The sequence below is a fragment of the Peromyscus maniculatus genome, chromosome 1, assembly GCF_049852395.1.
Source record: "Peromyscus maniculatus bairdii isolate BWxNUB_F1_BW_parent chromosome 1, HU_Pman_BW_mat_3.1, whole genome shotgun sequence".
Classification (NCBI taxonomy): domain Eukaryota; kingdom Metazoa; phylum Chordata; class Mammalia; order Rodentia; family Cricetidae; genus Peromyscus; species Peromyscus maniculatus.
In genome coordinates, this window is record NC_134852.1 from 16,468,018 (window position 1) to 16,483,972 (window position 15,955).

The window sequence follows — 15,955 nt, forward strand, 5'->3', positions numbered from 1 at the left end:
TGTTGTTAGTCCTTGCTGTTGTTTTATTGATGTTTTCCCTGGTTTCCTGAGTGATGTGTTTACTGTCATCGTCAAATAACCGAACCAATCCATGACCTTCGCATACTATAACATTTAGCACTTTGGCGTATACATGCCTTATTGCCACAGTTCCCTTTTACCTGGACCCATTCCGTTGTTTTTTTTTTTTTTTCTTCTTCTTGAGATTGCAAACCTTCTGTTAATATTTCCTTTCTATTTAGTGGATTTTGTCTATGCTAAGCTGGTGACGTTCTCATTTTCTTTCATCTAAGGATGGCCTCCCTTCTTTCTTGAATGTAATTTTTGTGTCATATAGGATCTATATTGGGAGAATATTTTCAGTATTATTCCATCCCTTCCATTCCTTCTCTCAACTATGGTTTCTGATTAGAAATCTACCAATTGAACTGTTTATAATCTGTTGTTTCAGTTGAGGTATATTCAAAATGCTTTTCTCTGTAATGTTCAATAGTTTGTGGTGTACCAGGTATGAAAAATTTGAGTTTCTTTTTCATTGTTTTTTTTTTTATAGTGTCCTGATATATAGTCGGGGCAGATCTTGTACTACTGAACCCAGCCTAACTTTGAACTTGAAGCACTCTTCCTGTCTCAGTGTCCTGAATAATGGGATCCCAGCTGTGAGAATTTATTTTGATTCGTGTTGATTTTTCTTTTGTTATGAAAGTTTATGCCCTTTGCCAAACTTGGGAGATTTAAAGTTACTTTTTTTCATCTGAATTCTTTGTTGTTGTTTTTTTCCAGGAATTTCAGTAGTACAAATGATTAAATACCTTGTTATTGTCCCATGCATTCTTGGGCTCTCCCTTTTCCTTTTTCTCTTTATATTGGTTAATGTCTATTGATCTGAAATACCATGTCTTTCTTTTGTCATGTCTAGTCAGCTGTTGCACTTTCCATCTTTCTGTTTTTATACTTTTCAATGAAACAGATTCAATAAACAAAAGAAGCTCATTGGCTGGAGTCCAGAGAAAAACCAAACAATATCCCAATGAAGTTATGTGGGATGTGCTCAGTTTGAGCCTTATCTGGGACTCATGACCACTGTGGGAGATCATTGTTAGGACATCTCATTTGACACTCATACTGAGTTCGTTTAAGATATGGCTTGAGCATATGATATGTCCAATTCTAGACTTCCAGAACATGAGCCACATTGTTGAAACAATTTAGGTACAAGAATCAAGCCACTCCCCTTCTGGGGCTACTGTAACACCTGAAATCTAAGTTACAAACTCCAAGCAAGAGGGAAATTTGCATGGTCAAAGGATGTCTCAAGCTTTCTATGTTGTGTCTTTTTCACAGTGGCCTGATGATTTTTTGTTTTTCTTTTTTGAGTTTTTATTTGTTTTTTTTTAAGTTTTTTTTTTCTTTGTGTGTTTGGGTATTTGCACATTTGCATGTAAGAGGATGTTGAATCCTCTGCAGCTGGAGCTCCAGATGGTTGTGAGAAACATCCACTATGGGTCCTGAGAACCGGACTCAGTTCTTCTGCAAGAACAGCAATTCTCTGTGATTGTGAGCCTTCTCTTAGCCTGTTTGTATTCTTTTTGTTTTGTATTTAATTTATTGCTCATTTTAAAAGCAAACCAATTTCAACATGACCATTCTATCCTGTTCGCCAAGTAATTATTGAATTCTATCCTTCAGCTCTGCTACATTTTACCACTCACCACCTGATTAATGAGATCAAGAGTGAATATTCACAAGGGCATGTATGTAGCCTTACAGACCCAATATATTCAAGACCTCAGAAGCTCCAACACTCGTGAAAATGTACTCAAATCAGTCATGTGTCATCCTTTCCATACCTGTTATTCTAGGGATTTGTCTGTTTAGCAAGATCAGCATCAAGCTTACTAGTAATTACTGTGGTACCCACTTTTTTAAATAATTTAAGAATTTTTTTTATTCATTTTACATATCAACCCCAGATCCCCCTCTCATCCCTCCTCCCACTCCCCACCAGCATCCCCCGCCTCCGACACACCCCCATCACCTCTTTCAAAAGGATAAAGGCTCCCTTGGGAAGTCAGCAGAGCCTGGTTCATTCAGTTGAGGCAGAACCAAGCCTTCAGAGGAGGGCATCAGGATCCCCCGGGAGTGAGTTTTACAGGTGGCCAAGAGCAACCTAATGTTGCTGGATGCTGGGAACTCAACTTGAGTCTTCAGCAAGAGCAGCAAGTGTTCTTAAACACTAAGCTCTCTCTTGAAGTCGCTATTCTGTCAACCGAGATACCCAAATTTGGGGCCCATGAACTAGAGGACCATTTCATTTAAAACGCAAGGGCCCCATGAATGAAGCCCACTACGTGTTGAAAAACTAAAACCTCCATCCCCAAGACTGATAGATGCGAAGCAGCTCTCCCTGGACCTCAGAAGCAGGAGGGTTAAAGAATAAGGTGTGTGCTGGAGATACCTGAGTAATGGCATTAACCCAAGTAGCAGAGAATTCAGAGTGAATTCCACACAAGGGGAGGGTGGTGGACTAAGATACTATTTTCTCTATCTTTCTTCTCTCCAGGCAGTGGCCTAAAAGAGTCAGGATCAGCTACATAGCAGGGTACAGGGAAGAAACTACATTACCCACAGTCCTAGGCCAAGGGCAAGATTGGACCAGGCGGGACTTCCGTCGCCACAATTGTGACGTCTGGGTTGCTGCCGGCTGTCCTCTAAACTGGTTTAGGAGTGGGCTAGCTGGATCACATTGGAGCCCAGCAGGGAATACAGCAAAACCAAAGCATCTTTCTCCATGCATGTGTGACAGCTGGCAGTTCCTACACTTGATCTTAGCCAAAAGGCCGAGAAGCGATCAGCTGGCAGTTCCTAACCTGGTCGCACCTAGAGTCAGTCCCCTAAGCCTTGTAGGCGTTGGTGCACCGTGCAGGCTGAGGGCGCCCCAGGTGTGGGTTTGCGACAGGGCGCCCCCACTGCCTGCGCACTTGGCTGTTTCACAGATGGACCGTGCTCAGGTGATTGGAAATTCTCGCCCAGATACAGAGGTTTGTGTGTCCTGGACGTCTCGGCTTCATTGCTTCCTCTCCCTGAGTATTAGCACCCAGTCAGGGGAACGCTAGGTCCTGCTTCTTAGCATTGGCGGACAATACTCAGATGTAACAGTGAGGAGTTTCAGAAGCCTTCTGAGAACCGAGGTTCAGGCTCCAGTTGAGGTTTGAGAGCCTCAGATCTGAGTTTCCTTCCCAAGGGTGACTGTGACTGAGAAATTCAGTGCAGAGATGCAGGGGCTGGGGCACAGCTTTTAACAGCAGACCTCTCGATTCAGTGTGTGTGTGTGTGTGTGTGTGTGTGTGTGTGTGTGTGTGTGTGTGTGTGTAGGTTAGAGGCCAGTTTTGTGGAGTACTTTCTCTTTCATTTTTACATGGGTTCTGGGCATCAAACTCAGGTCATCAGGCTTACCAAGCAGGCAAGTGGCTTTCCTCACTGAGCCATCTTGCTGGCTTAAGACTCCATGTTCAGATAATATCGATTTGCACATTACCTGGTTCTTTGATGTTCTGCACACAGTGGAATGAGAGACACAGGGAAAGAGTAGACATCAGTAGTTTCATGGCTTAGTGTATCCTGTAAGATGGTAGACTTGGGGAGGGGAGGGATAAAGGGATGTGTGTATATGAGATAGACTGAAGGGTGTTTTCTATGGAAGATGCTTCTCGTGGGCTTAACTGTTTCCATCATGCTAGGGCCGGGTAACCTTTGAGGATGTATACGTCAACTTCTCCCGGGAGGAGTGGGAACTCCTTGATGAGCCACAGAGGTTACTCTACCTCAATGTGATGTTGGAGAACTTTTCACTTGTGGCCACACTTGGTAAGTGTCTGTCTCATTGCTACTTGGTAGATTCCAAATTTAATAGCTTAGTACACTGAAAAGTTGTCTCAGCCTGTGTGGTGGTGCATGCCTTTAATGCCAGCACTCTGGTTTGAGGCCAGTCTGGTCTGCAAAGCAAGTTCCAGGACAGTCTGGGCCATTACACAGAGAAACCTTGCCTGGCGGGGGCGGCGGGGTGTGAGGTATTATTGCTCCGTTTTAATCCCTTTAGATTGTGGGAACTGCTTAGCTCAGAGTGAGATGGGGTTTCAGTTAAGCTGTCACATAGACCTCTGGTGTCTTCTGAAAACCTGTCTTTGGAAGAATCTGCTTACAAGGATGTGTAGGATGTTGAACTGGGAGCATGATTCTCAGTCATGTCTGTTGTGTGATGAACCTCAGAACAAGGAAGGTGACTTGTATTCTAGAAAGTGACTGGGAGACTGATCTTAAAGGTGGTCTTCCTTGTACCTGAGTTAGTAAGTCCAGCCTATGACAGGGGCAGAGGCTTCCATGAGGGCCATAGTGCTCGCAGGCAGAGATCAGTGGCAGCCATCTTTCAGGCTGCCATCCATAGGACTTCTTACCAACTCATGTCTTTGCCAATGTTTGCTCATATCTTAGGGAGGTGTGGGTGTGGGTGTGTGGGTGTGTGTCAGAGAGGGAGAGAGGGAGAGGAAGAGAGAGAGGAGAGAGAGAGAGAGAGAGAGAGAGAGAGAGAGAGAGAGAGAGAGAGAGAGAGAGAGAGAATGAATTACTCAGGGTCTCTATATAGTTCTTATTGTTCTGTCACTATGCTGTGCTGTCACAAGCCCAGGTTAATGTCTTATCCAATCCTGTCCCTTCTGTGGGTGACATAATTGGCTAATGATTTGTTTCCCAGGCCCCTTAGTAGAAAAAAAATAAAAACAAAAAAGATTGTTGGGGCTGGAGAGAAGGCCCAGCAGTAAAGAGCACTTGACTCTCCTCCAGAGGACCTGGGTTCAATTTCAAGCACCCACATCCAGTGCTTTACACCTTTAACTCCAGTTCTGGGAGAAGTGACACTCTCTTCTGACCTTGCCAGGTACCTGCATGCATATGGTGTACATACATACACTCAGGCACACTCATACAAACAAAATAAACATATTTTTAATAACTTAATTTAAAAAAATTATTGTTCTTGTTATTTACATGATTATTCTGTCTCCTTTTATGCATGCCCTTTGGCTATTGTGGTAGATGCTGCTTATACTCTGGACAAACAGCTTTGTAGTACCTGGCATCAGAATGTTAAACCCCTCACTAGCCCAGAGCTGATTACAGAAGAGGAGGTGAGCCTTTAAGAGTCATCGCTGAGGGTGGAATGCGGGGACTCAGCTTGATCCTCCCAATACCCTCTTGGATGCAAACCACCATGGCTGACACAGATTAGCCCTGATCTGGTCATTCTTCCACATCATTTTGTTGTTGTTGTTGCCGGTGGATTCTTGAGATAGAGTTTCTCCATGTAACAGTCCTGGCTGTCCTGTCTCTGTAGACCAGGCTGGCCCGGAATTCACAGAGATCCACCTGCCTCAGCCTCCCAAGGGAGTAGCGTTATGCACCATCACTGCCTAGCACGTCTACACACTTTTAAGTGCACCACAAACAAAAACCACTAGAGTGTTCTATCAACACAACTGTTTTCCGTGTTCTTCACCTATACCAGGTATGTTCTATGGGAAGTAACACCAGAGCTCTTGTTCTGAGTAGCTCGAGGTGTCCGGGATACCTCGCCCTCTAGGGCTGAACTGTCTCCACTTTTATCCTGAGCAACTGATGGGTGCTTTCCACTGACCTCGTCACAGAGCACTCCTGATTTTGACTGATTTTAACATCAGCCTTGACTGTGTTTCTGTTAGAAAGTTACTAAGAAATTGTACTTTGAGCAGCCTTGGATCTGTCTGCATCTCTTGAAATTTTATTTATTGTGTGTGCGTGCGTGCGTGCGTGCGTGCGTGCGTGCGTGTGTGTGTGTGTGTGTGTATCATAAAACATAAATGAGGTCAGAGGACAACCTGCAGGACTCTATCATATGTCCCTGGGGCTTCAACTCAGCCTGTCAGGCTGCTTGGCAGCAAGTGCCTTAATTATTGAGTCATCTTGCTGGCCTTACCTCAAAAGCCTCACAAGCCTGTGGGCAGTTCTCATAAATGAGGGATACAGTTTTCCAGGACTTTACACCCAGTTGACCTGTTTTTCCTTCTAGCTTTTTTTTTTTTTTTTTTTTTTTTTTTTGGTTTTTCGAGACAGGGTTTCTCTGCATAGCTTTGCGCCTTTCCTGGAGCTCACTTGGTAGCCCAGGCTGGCCTCGAACTCACAGAGATCCGCCTGGCTCTGCCTCCCAAGAGTGCTGGGATTAAAGGCGTGCGCCACCACCGCCCGGCTTCTTCTAGCTTTTTTGTTGGCTTGTTTTTGTTGTTTTGTTTTCGCTGTGTAGCCCTGGGCTGTCTTAGAACGCACTCTCTAGACCAGGCTGGCCTTGAACTCAGATCCTCCTCCCTCTGCTGGAATTAAAGATGTGCACCGCACCATCAACACCCAGCCAGCTTCTTTCTTAAAGGTCCCATGGAGGTGCTCATTTGGAGATGAGTAGCTGGAGTTTTTCTCCAGTCCTGCCTGGCCCATGGTCAGGACAAATCTCTCTCACCCACCAGTCCCACAGCCGCTCAAACTCAGCCAAATAAACACAGAGACTTATATTGCTTGCAAACTGTATGGCCATGGCTGGCTTCTTGCTATCTAATTCTTCTATCTTAAATTAACCCATGTCTATTAGTCTATAAGTTGCCTCGTGGCCTTCTGGTACCTTACATCTTGCTTGTCATGCAGCGTCTCTCTGCCTCAGCCTTCCACTTCCCAGAATTCTCTTCTCTGCTTGTCCCACCTATACTTTCTGCCTGGCTACTGGCCAATCAGTGTTTTATTTATTAATCAATCAGAACAACACATTTGACATACAGAACATCCCACAGCAGAGATGCTTATTTGGAGAAAAGCAGTGTAATAGGACAGACATTACTTTAGGCACACTGGAGTAGGCCTGGTGAAGAAGGTCCGGCCCACATGGATGAGAGCTGCAGAGATGTCATCTTAGAGCTGGCTTCAGATCGAGCCTGAGCCTTGAACTTGTTCTGTGTTTGGCAGTGGTTCTTGCCAACATCGCTTGTCATGTCACTTCTGTTCTTCCTCCCCCATTCTTGGCTCTCTGCCCACTTGTCCTTCTCTTCTGTCTTGCTTCCCTTGGCCATTTTCATGCTTTTTTCTTCTGTGTCTCATGTACTCTTCTTCACCTACGTTGTTCTACAACATTCTCCTGCCTTAACGGGAAACAAGTTTGAGTATTTGGGAAACCTTTGGAGGCAGACTTTTGTAAGAGTGGAATTACCCTTCTACCCAGCTCATTTAAGACCAGCAGCCAACATCCTTCTGAAACCCATTTGCCCCACACCCCCATGAAAACTAGGTTTCTCCCCTCTGTTCTGTATCCCACATACCATTAGTAGATCGTTACTCAGTGTTAAAGTTCCTCCCTTGTGTGACCCTTCAATGCCCAATACCAACTACTGACTCTCACACTGATCCTGCCTCCTCAGACAAGCTGATAGGCTTTCATTGTGATAGGCTGCTGCTTCCCCTCAAAGCCAACCTGCTCGTCATCAGCTTTCCTTTGCTCTCAGGTTGTTGGTGTGAATCAGATGGCAAGGAGGCTCCTTGTGAGCACAACATCTCTGGAGAAGCCGTGCCACAGACCAGGACTGCTGAATCAAGTCTCCCGATGCAAACTTCCCACGCCTGTGAGAAGTATGACCCGCTCCTGAAGAACATTCTGCACCTGGCTGAACACCATGGCTTATGCCCTAAGCAGGTGCTGCATGGATGTGGGCTCAATTCGAGAGGATTCTTACTCACTAAAAAACCTTCCCGGCACAAGAAGCGGCACTGTGGAGAGAAACCCATTGGATGGGAAGACAGAGAAACGTCATGCGTGAAGAATGCAGTTCACGTGATTGAGACACCATTTGCATGCAAAGAAGAAGAGATGGACCAGCTGAACAGCTCCACCCTTCTTCAGTGCACAGTGCACAATGAGGTGAATCTGCACAAAAGGACTGAGTCCCCCGAGCCTCTCAGACATAGATCCAGGCTTGGGAAACACCAAGGAGACAGTGATGGGATGCCTCTCACAGGCAGTGATAAGGGAAATGCCTCCCTGAGCAGTGACAATCATACACCTCTTACTGAGGTGAAACCCATTAGGTGTCTGCCAGTTGGAAATGTGTTCAAGGAGACGTCACCTTTTTTTAATCAAAGAAGCATCCACAAAAGAGAAACAGCTTCTGTATGTGAGGAGTGTGGCAAGACCTTTACTCACCTGTCTCATCTAAAAATACACCAGAAAGTTCACAGTGGGAAAAGTCATTACCCATGTAATGAATGTGGGAAGATCTTCAGCCACAAAAGCACACTTATGCAGCACCAGAGAGTGCACACAGGGGAAAGACCTTTTAAGTGCAGCGATTGTGACAAAGCCTTCAGTCGTAAAGACACACTTGTTCAACATCAAAGATGTCATACAGGAGAAAAACCTTACCAGTGTAGTGAATGTGGGAAAGTCTTCACCCAAAATTCTATCCTTATAAAACATCAAAGGGTCCATACCAAAGCAAGATCCTATGTTTGTAGCAAGTGTGGAAAAGCCTTTGGCTGCAAAGATACCTTTGTTCAGCATCAGATAATTCACAATGGTACAAAGCCATATGAGTGTAGTCAATGTGGGAAGGCCTTCAGTCACAAAGACACACTTGTAAAGCACCAGAAAATCCACACTGGAGAAGGGCCCTATATTTGCAGCAAGTGTGGGAAAGCCTTTGGCTACAAAGTCACACTTGTTCATCACCAGAAAATTCACACTGGTACAAAGCCCTATGAGTGTAGTCAATGTGGGAAGGCCTTCCGCCTCAAAGGCACGCTTGTAAAGCACCAGAATATCCACACTGGAGAAAGGCCTTATGAATGTGGTGAATGCGGGAAATTCTTTCGTCAAAGTTCCCAACTTATTGTACACCAGAGAATTCATACTGGAGCCAAACCTTATGAATGCAGTGAATGTGGGAAATGTTTTAGTCATAGCTCTAGCCTCATTGTACATCAAAGAGTTCATACTGGAGCGAGGCCTTATGTGTGTAAGGACTGTGGGAAAACCTACATTAGTAGCTCCCACCTTGTTCAGCACAAGAAAGTTCATACTGGAGCCAGGCCTTATGAGTGCAGTGAATGTGGGAAATTCTTCAGTCGCAATTCTAGCCTCATTGTTCACCAGAGAGTTCACACTGGAGAAAAGCCCTGTGTCTGCACTGATTGTGGAAAAGCCTTTAGCAGAAGTTCTCATCTTACACGACACCAGAAAGTGCACATGGAAAAAAGGCCTCGTGTGTGCAACAGCTTTAGTGACCTCTTAGCTGTACCTCTCAAACTTGTTTAGCATGAAAAATAGTTCAGCCAGGCATGGTGGTGCACACCTTTAATTCCACCTTTAATCGAGAGGCAGAGGCAGGTGTATCTATGTGAGTTCAAGGCCACCCTAGTCTACAAAGCAAGTTCAGGACAGCTAGGGCTGTTACACAGAGAAACCCTGTCTTGAAAAACCAAAACAACAACAAAGTCATCCTAGAGAAAAGCCTTATGGCAAGGGAGAAATCTGCTCTTCCCTTTTGTAAGCTAATAGTCACTTCAAAGCAAAGCTCAGTAAGTACTATTTATGCAGAACCCATCCTCCTGCAGATTAACCTGGTCTATTCTATCTATCAGGGGAGATTCCCAGTTAATATCATGTATAGGAAATTATTATAGGATGTATTCAACTTTCTAAACTGTTCATGGCTCTTGAGTTATGTCACTGCCAAAGTTTATGGATGCCATCTCATTATATCCATCTGTTTTCATCAGTCCATTCTGTCCTAGGAAGGCAAATATTTGTTTGCTGTCCCCTACAGGTAATCATGAATGTTCCAGCGCCCGCTGAGGCTTCTCTTCCTCCCTTTATAATTAGAATCTGAGCAAGTAGCTAGCTTTGACTAAAAGGAACCCAGCTAAGGTCTCTGTTGAAGTAATTGGTCTTAATAAAAACTAATTGGTCCTAATAAAAACCTGGAGCCAGATATCAGGGTGAAAGCTGAAAGATCAGAAAAGCAGAACAAGCCACAGCCACTACCTCTTACCAACTCCTCAGCCTTATATTCCTTTCTTTCTCTGCTCAGCATATCACTTTCTGGAATAACCTTCCTAGTGCTGGGATTAAAGGTGTATGATCCCAAGTGCTGGAATTAAAGGTGAATGCCACCACTGCCTGGCTCTGTTTGTCTTTTAGACTGAATTAATCTCACATATAAAAATCCAATCCAGTGTTTAAAACTAATAGTTGCTTTTTAAAAGTATATTCAATAATTACCTTTTTATCTTATATCCATATTCTCCCCTTTTTCTTTTCAGAGTGTTTTAATAATCTACCCTTTTATCCTATCATTTCTATGTGAGTTTTTTTTCTCAAACAAAAGCCTGGAATCCAGTCTCCTTTGTTTAGCATTTTTCCTGACCATTATCAATAACAACTTGCAACCAACCACCTAAAAAATGACAATTATCTTTAACCCACTGAACGACCAAAAACCACCCACCCTATCTCTAGAGAATGTGGGTGTTGTGTTTGTAAATTTACATTCTGCTGTCGGGGCAAAGTCATCTTTAGGATATTCTGAAAGGAAAAATTTTTGGTTAATTGTCAAGTCCTGGGAGAGGTAGCTCTATCATTTATTGTCCAGTTTCTGCATAAGGGAAAGTGCAGGGCTTGTCTCAAGTCATGGTTAGAGTAGTCTGTGAGGTGGTAGCATCTTAGCTATCCACTTCAAAATTGTCCTGAGCAATTTGTAGTCCAAAGCTGATCTTTAGGTGGTGTTTATCAGCTTAGTGGCCTTATCATAGTCCTGGTGAAATCATCGTCATAGGACCCATCATCCTTTTGGAGACTTCAAAAGTCACTGTTGGGTGTGGTCATGGTTCACTGTAGAAAACTGATAGAGACTCAAACCTGAAATCATGCACAGGAAGCTAGATGAAGCCTTTTTTCTAGAATTAGTTAGTACTCTATATGACCAGTAAAATGATAAAAGTTAATATATATATATAAATCTTATAAATTTTGATATAAAATTCATACATTAAGAAAAGTTTTAAAGAGTCAAAATATAACAAAAGGATCATGAGATTAATAGTAATAGAATAGCCCCTTAATTTTGGTTTTTCTTCTGTCCCATATCAGATGGCTCTTCTGACATGATACAGAGATTTTGCATTTTCCTTTAACAAGCATGCTTGGGTTTAGGGAAGGAGAGAGCCATTCTCCAACTCCAAAGCCAGCTTTAATTTTTAATTGAACTGGGACTACATAAAGACCATTTGCATTATATGTCTGTAGAGAACAGCAGAAACATTTAGGCAGATTTATGAAATTTTATCCTGTTAGATATGTGATAAACCAATAGGCCAATTTACTCTTTCTTGGGAGATTTTTTTCTGAATGATTTGTCCTTTTTCTTCAGATGTCTCATTTGTCCAGTGTTCTTCAGATTCCTTAGCCTTCATTCTCCTGAAAGACAAAAACAAAACCCTTCCCCAGTGCTAACTTTGGGGAGCTTCCAAATCTAACCTTTATCAATTTTGATTCATGGTTTCTCCTGAATTGTCTGCTTTCTCTTCTATAGCTGTTCTACCATCCAGAGCAGTATGATTTTTTTTTTACAATATGCATTAGGTTCTTTAATTGCTCTGGGAAGGAGTTTCTTCCATGATGAATGGAATTGGACATGGGGGTGTGCGAGAAGTCCCTCAGGTCATTTCCTTATGGCAAAGGAAGGGATTACCTTGTCTGTCCCTTGTTGATATATATTTGTTAGTCCAGTGTCTGCCTTTGCCACATCTTCCGCATAATCCAGAAGGGAGGGTAGTTCTGTTGGGATTATTCTTAGCAAAAATATTGTTTCTCTTTATAGTCCTTATTTGCTTGTTTGTTTGTTTACTTATTTATTTATTTATTTATTTATTTATTTATTTATTTATTTATTTATTTATTTATTTATTTATTGGTTTTTCGAGACAAGGTTTCTCTGTGTAGCTTTGGTGCCTTTCCTGGAACTTACTCTGTAGCCCAGGCTGGCCTCGAACTCACAGAGATCTGCCTGGCTCTGCCTCCCAAGTGCTGGGATTAAAGGCGTGCACCACCACCGCCAGCAATGGTCCTTTTTTAAGTGACCTTGTTAACCACAATTGAAACATTTGACATTACAATTTTTCTTCAAACCTCTGGAAATCATCTCTTTTATTCAGGCATCATCATGGTCATGAGATTCAATGTAGATTGTATCTTGGATCCATTCCTCGAAGGATGCTGATCTTGCCCTTAATGGCCTAAATACCCTTTTGTATTGTGCATTAGCATTTGCAAAAGCCAGAAACTCAACTATAATTTGTCTAGCTTTTGAATTTGGTATCATTTTATTTACTGCTGAAGTCAATCTTTGTAAGAAATCAGTGAAAGTTTCTTTGGGGACCTGTAGAACTTTGGAATTCAATTTTCTTTCCTACTTCTTCAATTCTGTCCCAGGTTTTCAAGGCTGCTGCATGGCATAAAGCCAGGGTGTAGTCATCATATGAAGATTGTCTTTGTATATTAGCATAATCATCCTCTCCAAGAAGTTGATCTTGGGAAATTTCAATACCTCTAGCCCTACTCTGTTGTTCAATGGTCTTAGCCTCATCTTTCCATCAGGTCCTCCACTGTAACTGTGGCCCAGCCTCCAAGACTGCTGTAACCAAACCTCTCCATTCTTGAGGGATAATTCTATTACAAGTTGATCATGAGTTTAACATCTGTTTCACAAAAGGTGAGTGCATGCCATATGGAGACTATTATTTCCTTGAATCTCCTCAAATCTAACATTTGCACAGGAGTCCATTCAGCTAATATACAGACTTGGGGATATCTGTCACTTGGTAGTTACTGTAAGGTTACTGGATAAATTAAGGTTGGCTGTTGAGAGCCTTAGGCTGTTTCTCTGTAACCTTATATATAATTCAATGTTGAGAATGGTTCTCCTTTAAATTCCTCTGGGTATGAATATCTCTATGATCTGTTCTAATAAGTTTCTAAAATTTGTATCTTGGCACTCATATAAACCAACTTTTTAGGGATAAAACAAGAATGATCAAACCAATAATGTTTATAATTGACATTATGTGAATCCCATCTAAGTTAGATATCCCCTCATTTAATTGTTCCATTTTCAAACCATCTAGTGTATTGTCAGACATCAGACTGCTTCCATTGTCATAGTGTTTCCCATATTTAATGGGGGAAAACATTCTGACTTTTTTTTAAAACTAATTTCCCCCTTTAAGAAGTCCCAATTGACTCACCAAATCTGCTGACAATGATGATTTAGTTGAAGGTGTGGCAGCAGCCTGAAGAGGGGGCCCAGGGAAAGGCAAAACCCACTGGGAGAGGAAAGAAATGAAAGATCCAGCCCTCTGCACAGGGGAACAGGCAAAAGCAGCTAACTTCTGTGGCTTTGGGAGTCTAAAAGCCTATGGAGTTTGCTGCAGATAGGCTGCAACAGAATCTTAGCCAGCAGGGTAGGGTCTCCAGCCCAGGTGCGGTGAAGACTCTGGCCAAGTGCAGCTCTGGCCTGTGCCAGTGGCTTCATAGCCATAAGCAAGTGGCTTTTTTTTGTGAATTTGTGCCCCATGTTGGGTGCCAGATGTTACACAAACCTTAATTGGTCTTAATAAAAAACCTTTCAAGGTGAAAGCTGAAAGATCAGAGAAGCAGAACAAGCCACAGCTGCTGCCTCTTACCTAACCAACTCCTCTGCCTGAAAGAGACTGAGTTCCTGTCTCCTCCTGCCTTATATTCCTTTCTCTGCTTGGCCTTATCACTTCCTGTGTCAACCTTCCTAGTGCTGGGATTAAAGGTGTATGATCCCAGGTGCTGAAATTAAAGGTGAGTGCCACCACTGCCTGGCTCTGTTTCTTTTTTTAGACTGGATTAATCTCATGTAGCCCAATGTGGCCTTGAAATCACAGAAATCCAGACAGATCTCTGCTTCTGCCTCCCTAGTGCTAGGATTAAAGTTGGGTGCCACCTTGCCTGACATCTATGGCTAACTCTGTGCCTAGCTCTGTCCTCTGATCTTCAGGCAAGCTTTTATTTCTTAGATTACAAGCAACATATTACCACAGGTCTGCAGATTTCCAGATACTTCTTTATCGAAAATGTTGACTTGTGACAGTAATGTTGCTATGTCCCAACCTTAAAATTGCCTTATCTTTTGCTTTGCATATATATATATTGCATATATGTTGCTGTTGCATATATATATATTGCATATATGTTGCATATATTATATATATAATATCCATTACGTTTAGTTCTGTTTACAGTTTAATATTTAGTTTTGCCAACATGGAGTGATCTTTATTTATAGGCATACTGATAGTAGTATTTATAGGCATGATCTTTATTTGCCTCAGAGAAGACCACATGATAGCAGAGAGTTCTCTGTCTAGTTTAACATAATGTGCCCTATTGCTGAGGCCCTACCAGAAAACACCAAAGAGCTCTGTGTGCTAAATTATATGCTTGAATGTAAGGATTCCCCTCCTCCCCAAGAACAGCATGGAGTTCCAGGACATTGTTCTCTGAATGCCTCAAGACTTAACAATGTCAAAGAGCAAGTGTCCTTCTAAACCAGTGGTCCTCAAACGTCCTAATGCTATGACTCTTAACACACTTCCTCATATTGTAGTTATCCCCATCCATACAATTATTTCCATTGCTGCATTCCTGTAATTTTGCTGGTGTTTTGAATTGTTTTCTGATGGTCTTAGACCTTTGTGAAAGGATTGTTTGACCCCAAGGGGGCTGTGACCCAGAGGTTGAGAACCTCCGATCTAAACCATGTCTCCTGTGATTCTGGAACTGACACTAGTCATCACTACCCTTGCATTCAAAATCAGTGTTAACTATGTCTTGATTGGCATAATGAAGCCCAGGTAGGTAGGCAGACAGTACTTAGAGCTACCATCTTGTGGTAGTATCCGTATTTCTTATATACCTACTCTGCCTCCATTCTCAGGTGTCCAATTTCTGTGTATCTAGAAAGTTGGTTATTAACCTTAGCCAGGCAGTGGTGGCGCACTCCTTTAATCCCAGCACTCAGGAGGCAGAGGCAGGCAGATCTCTGAGGTCAAGGCCAGCCTGGTCTACAGAGTGAGTTCCAGGACAGTCAGGGCTATACACAGAGAAACCCTGTCTAAAAAAAATAAAACAAAACCTTACTGTAGTAGGTATTCATTCTGCCTATGGTCTTGGGGTACCAGCCCCTAGGGTGTGGCCTCTTGGCTAGCTTAAGATCTGGAGAGAATGTTCACAGGGCCCTTCTCTCTCATGCTCTTTGATGGTGAAGACTGAGTCAGGCAGTGTGAGGCAGTGTGAGACCGGTTCTCATCCTTCCATCGACTCCGTCACTGAATTTGCCTTATCCTGTATCAGTGAGTTGTTCCCCCATATCTATTAATAACTAGTCCTTTTATCAACAATCTGAATTTCCGTCATTATCTGGTGCCCATGTGATCTGAGCCCCATGGTCTGTCCATGACTAGTCTGCATGGCATCTGTCCCCAGCCTCTGTGACTGCTGGCATTTCTCATGCTCTGAGCTCCAAGCAAGCCACACTGAGGTATTGAGCCCCTCTGCCAGGCATCTGCATTCTGCAGCCCCCTCCCCGCCCCCCAGGGACCTGCTTCCCTATCTTAAAATTCCCTCTTGCCCCAGAGCCTATGAGTCAAACTATGGGTCCAGCTGACCCAGCTTTTTATTTGGATGAAAAGGGACCTGGTGTCTACCCGCTTTGGCCCAGCACATTCCACCAGGTGCACTCAGGGAACTGAGCTGGAAGTGCCCCTGGACTCCCTGAGCACTCTAGGCATGCACAGGCACTGAGACTAGCCT

At 43.2% G+C, this 15,955-nt stretch overlaps 1 protein-coding gene across 3 annotated transcripts; it reads left to right on the top strand.

Moving 5' to 3' along the window:
* Positions 1 to 2,620: 2,620 nt before the first annotated feature.
* On the top strand, positions 2,621 to 14,272 carry Znf304 (zinc finger protein 304). Of its 3 annotated transcripts, XR_013050789.1 has the most exons (4): positions 2,621 to 3,041; positions 3,741 to 3,867; positions 7,572 to 9,639; positions 10,152 to 14,272. XR_013050789.1 is itself a non-coding variant. In XM_006980010.4 (3 exons), the coding sequence occupies exons 1-3, from the start codon at positions 2,796 to 2,798 to the stop codon at positions 9,374 to 9,376; spliced, it is 2,148 nt and encodes a 715-aa protein (XP_006980072.3). In that variant the 5' UTR covers positions 2,621 to 2,795; the 3' UTR covers positions 9,377 to 14,272. The 3 variants fall into 3 exon arrangements, 2 of the variants coding, with proteins under 2 accessions (XP_006980072.3, XP_042123410.1); XM_006980010.4 differs by having other exon boundaries at positions 2,621 to 3,011; positions 7,572 to 14,272; XM_042267476.2 differs by having other exon boundaries at positions 2,639 to 3,041; positions 7,572 to 14,272.
* Positions 14,273 to 15,955: the final 1,683 nt, after the last annotated feature.

Bases quoted from the DNA above. Each gene is read 5' to 3' on its own strand.
- Znf304 (XM_042267476.2), top strand. From the start codon at position 2,796: ATGTGTGACAGCTGGCAGTTCCTACACTTGATCTTAGCCAAAAGGCCG. The intron at 3,042-3,740 runs GTTTGTGTGTCC...CCATCATGCTAG, and splicing joins ATTCTCGCCCAGATACAGAG to GGCCGGGTAACCTTTGAGGA. The intron at 3,868-7,571 runs GTAAGTGTCTGT...CTTTGCTCTCAG, and splicing joins TTCACTTGTGGCCACACTTG to GTTGTTGGTGTGAATCAGAT.